Source organism: Frankliniella occidentalis, unplaced genomic scaffold, assembly GCF_000697945.3.
Source record: "Frankliniella occidentalis isolate FOCC.00 unplaced genomic scaffold, Focc_3.1 Scaffold183, whole genome shotgun sequence".
In the NCBI taxonomy this organism is placed as follows: domain Eukaryota; kingdom Metazoa; phylum Arthropoda; class Insecta; order Thysanoptera; family Thripidae; genus Frankliniella; species Frankliniella occidentalis.
This window is the reverse complement of record NW_026267309.1, coordinates 139,938-142,340: the sequence shown is the minus strand read 5'-3', so window position 1 is coordinate 142,340 and position 2,403 is coordinate 139,938. Positions and strand designations below refer to the sequence as shown.

The following is a 2,403-nucleotide window of genomic DNA, read 5'->3' as shown; positions in this document are numbered from 1 at the left end:
CGACCCCTAACTGCACTTTTGTACTGAGAACGTTTTTTGAAGTAATTGCACAAAAACAACAGAACATCGACGGTGTCGGCCGCCAGACAATTCCTTCTAGGGGTGATGAGCCGCCCCGCAACGCTAAAATTACGCTCGCTTGCTGAGCTGGAGGCGGGTGTAGCAAGAATCATGCGGGCTACGCGGCTGAGCACGGGCAAGTCAGAACTCTGAAATGTAAAACGTATGCGTTACTTTAAGATCCAACGTGTGTTACAAGTGTTAGTTATTTTCTGTCCCAAATGAAGATAACTGACCTTTTCTTTCCACCACTTGAGGAGGTCCTTGGACCGCACAGTCGGGGAGCACGTCGCCAGGACGACGTACAAGTCGACCTCGTCGGCAATGCTGCTCTGCGTGCCTCCGAGGACCGACTCGTACTCGTCGTCGTCGTCCGATGAGCACCGCCGACGGCGCCGCTTTGCTGGGGGTGGGGCGGGGGCGTCAGTGCCTGGAATGGGACCGCGCCGGCGCATCACCGCCTCCTGCTCGACGCACAGCTCGCGCACCCTCGCTTTCACCTGCAAAAAATATTACGTCGTGTAATTTTATACATAATATACGGTTAGTTTTTAGTTGCAGCACATACGGGCCATACCTTTTCCCTGTCCTCCTCCGGCAGAAACGCTAGCTGCACAGACTTGGGCCATAGGAAAGCGCCAATTTTGTGGCGTTCACCAATATTAGGCAAAAACTTGTCCTTCAACTGCCTCGACAGGTTTTCCTTTAGCTTTCTAATTGCAGCGGGATCTTCGATATTTGGCTCAACCTTCCTCTTCAGAACAAGGTACTGGGGATAGACGTGTTGTATTGTCGGCTCCTTTTCGCGCTCAAACTTCTTGATGGCGACATTGAACGGCTTCAAAAGTTTGACCAGGGATACCATGGCGTCCACGTCGTCGTCGCTCAGTATGAGCGTCTCCTTGTCCTTCTCCAAAAGGATCTCATTTACCTGAAAATCATAAAAATAAAATTAGTCTTTATCATGGTGCGATGCGAACACTTTGTTGAATACAAATAATCTCACGCGCTGCGCTTACCCTTTCAATTTTGCTTCGGTCCAAGCTGGTACTACTACCGCCAGAGTCGTCATCGTCTTCCTCGTTCTCAGGAGGCTCGTTGTTGTTGGCATCGGCGTTCTCCTGAGCAGCGGGGGCAGCGGGAGGTAGACGTTTGGGAAAAAAGGACTGCAGCAATGTGAGAATGGACATCCATCTTGTCTCCACGTCCTGAATTAGTACCCCTCTTCCCTCCTTCTCCAGAAGTGAGTTTACACCACTTTTCTTGCAGAACTTCACAATCTTTTTGCACTTGCCTATTACGGCCAAAATGGAGACCAAAAGACACCATGTCCGCCCCGTCATCGGTGACGTAGTGGAGCTGCACCTTCTCCGGGTCTAGTGACAGGGCAGACAGATTGGCTCTTATCCAGGGGTCCGTAACTTAACGCATTAGCGTTATACGTTAGTTATGAACTGTACCGAATTGAAAGTTATTTGATTATGTTTCGGTATTTACCGAACCCATTGAGTTTTCGTTATATTATTATGCGGTAAATGTGTAACCAACTATCTATGTTACTGATTTATAAAGTTTTGTTGTAACCTGAAAAGTAAGTTGTCGGTAAAGCAGTTACACCAATAACCGGTAGCAGTTGGGTGGGCTCATAACGTTATACTTGGGATTAGCTAGTGAAAAGTTAGCGTTATAACTTCAACCGACTAACTATTACTGGTTACAGGTTAAAACGCTTTAGACAGAATCTTGAGTAATACAGTTATTGTAAAAACGTTTAAATTCGCAACCGGTATTGATTGGGTTTGAGTATAACATTATTGATGGGGTTCGGGTTGCCTACCTACAGGGGTTTTGCTCAACAAATTGCCTACCTCTCAGGCGGCTTTCTAGGCTAGGGCTGACAGGGGACAGACGTGAGAAGCGGAACCATCCATAGTTCGGCAAACTCCGCGCCGTGAGAGGCAGGCAGCCCCCGCCCCTCCTATCCGTGGCTATGGTTGGACCATCCCGAGGGGATACGGAAAGCGCCGCCCTGCTGGTGCAGGGATATGCATCGATTCTTCTGCTTTGACTAACGGCGGGGGCCGGCGCGTGAACGCGGAGGCCGGGGCGGCTGGCAAGGAAAGCCCGTCAGCCGGACAGTGCAGAACGGGCAAAAAAAAAACAAAAAAAAAACGCCGCGCCGCACACATTGGGGCTGTCTGCGCGGGGCTCACGTCCGTTGGTTAGTCTCCTTGCTCATTGGGTGCGCCGGAGATGGGAAGCTGTCGTCTTCTCGTCTCCGGCGCACTCCTGCGCTCCGGCGCCGCAATCGTCCGGCGCCGGATTATCGTTATCGTATCGGGG

General features: G+C 50.6%; 1 protein-coding gene across 1 annotated transcript in view; it reads right to left on the bottom strand.

Annotated features, from left to right (window-relative positions):
- LOC113213211 (zinc finger protein 618-like) overlaps positions 1-1,403 on the bottom strand; it is a 20,720-nt gene extending 19,317 nt beyond the window's left edge. The window contains exons 1-4 of the mRNA XM_052271998.1: positions 1,080-1,403; positions 638-991; positions 297-560; positions 12-209 (exon numbers count right to left, since the gene is read on the bottom strand). Coding sequence (XP_052127958.1) covers positions 12-209; positions 297-560; positions 638-991; positions 1,080-1,403 — 1,140 coding nt within the window. The remainder of the gene's footprint in view (positions 1-11; positions 210-296; positions 561-637; positions 992-1,079) is intronic.
- Positions 1,404-2,403: the final 1,000 nt, after the last annotated feature.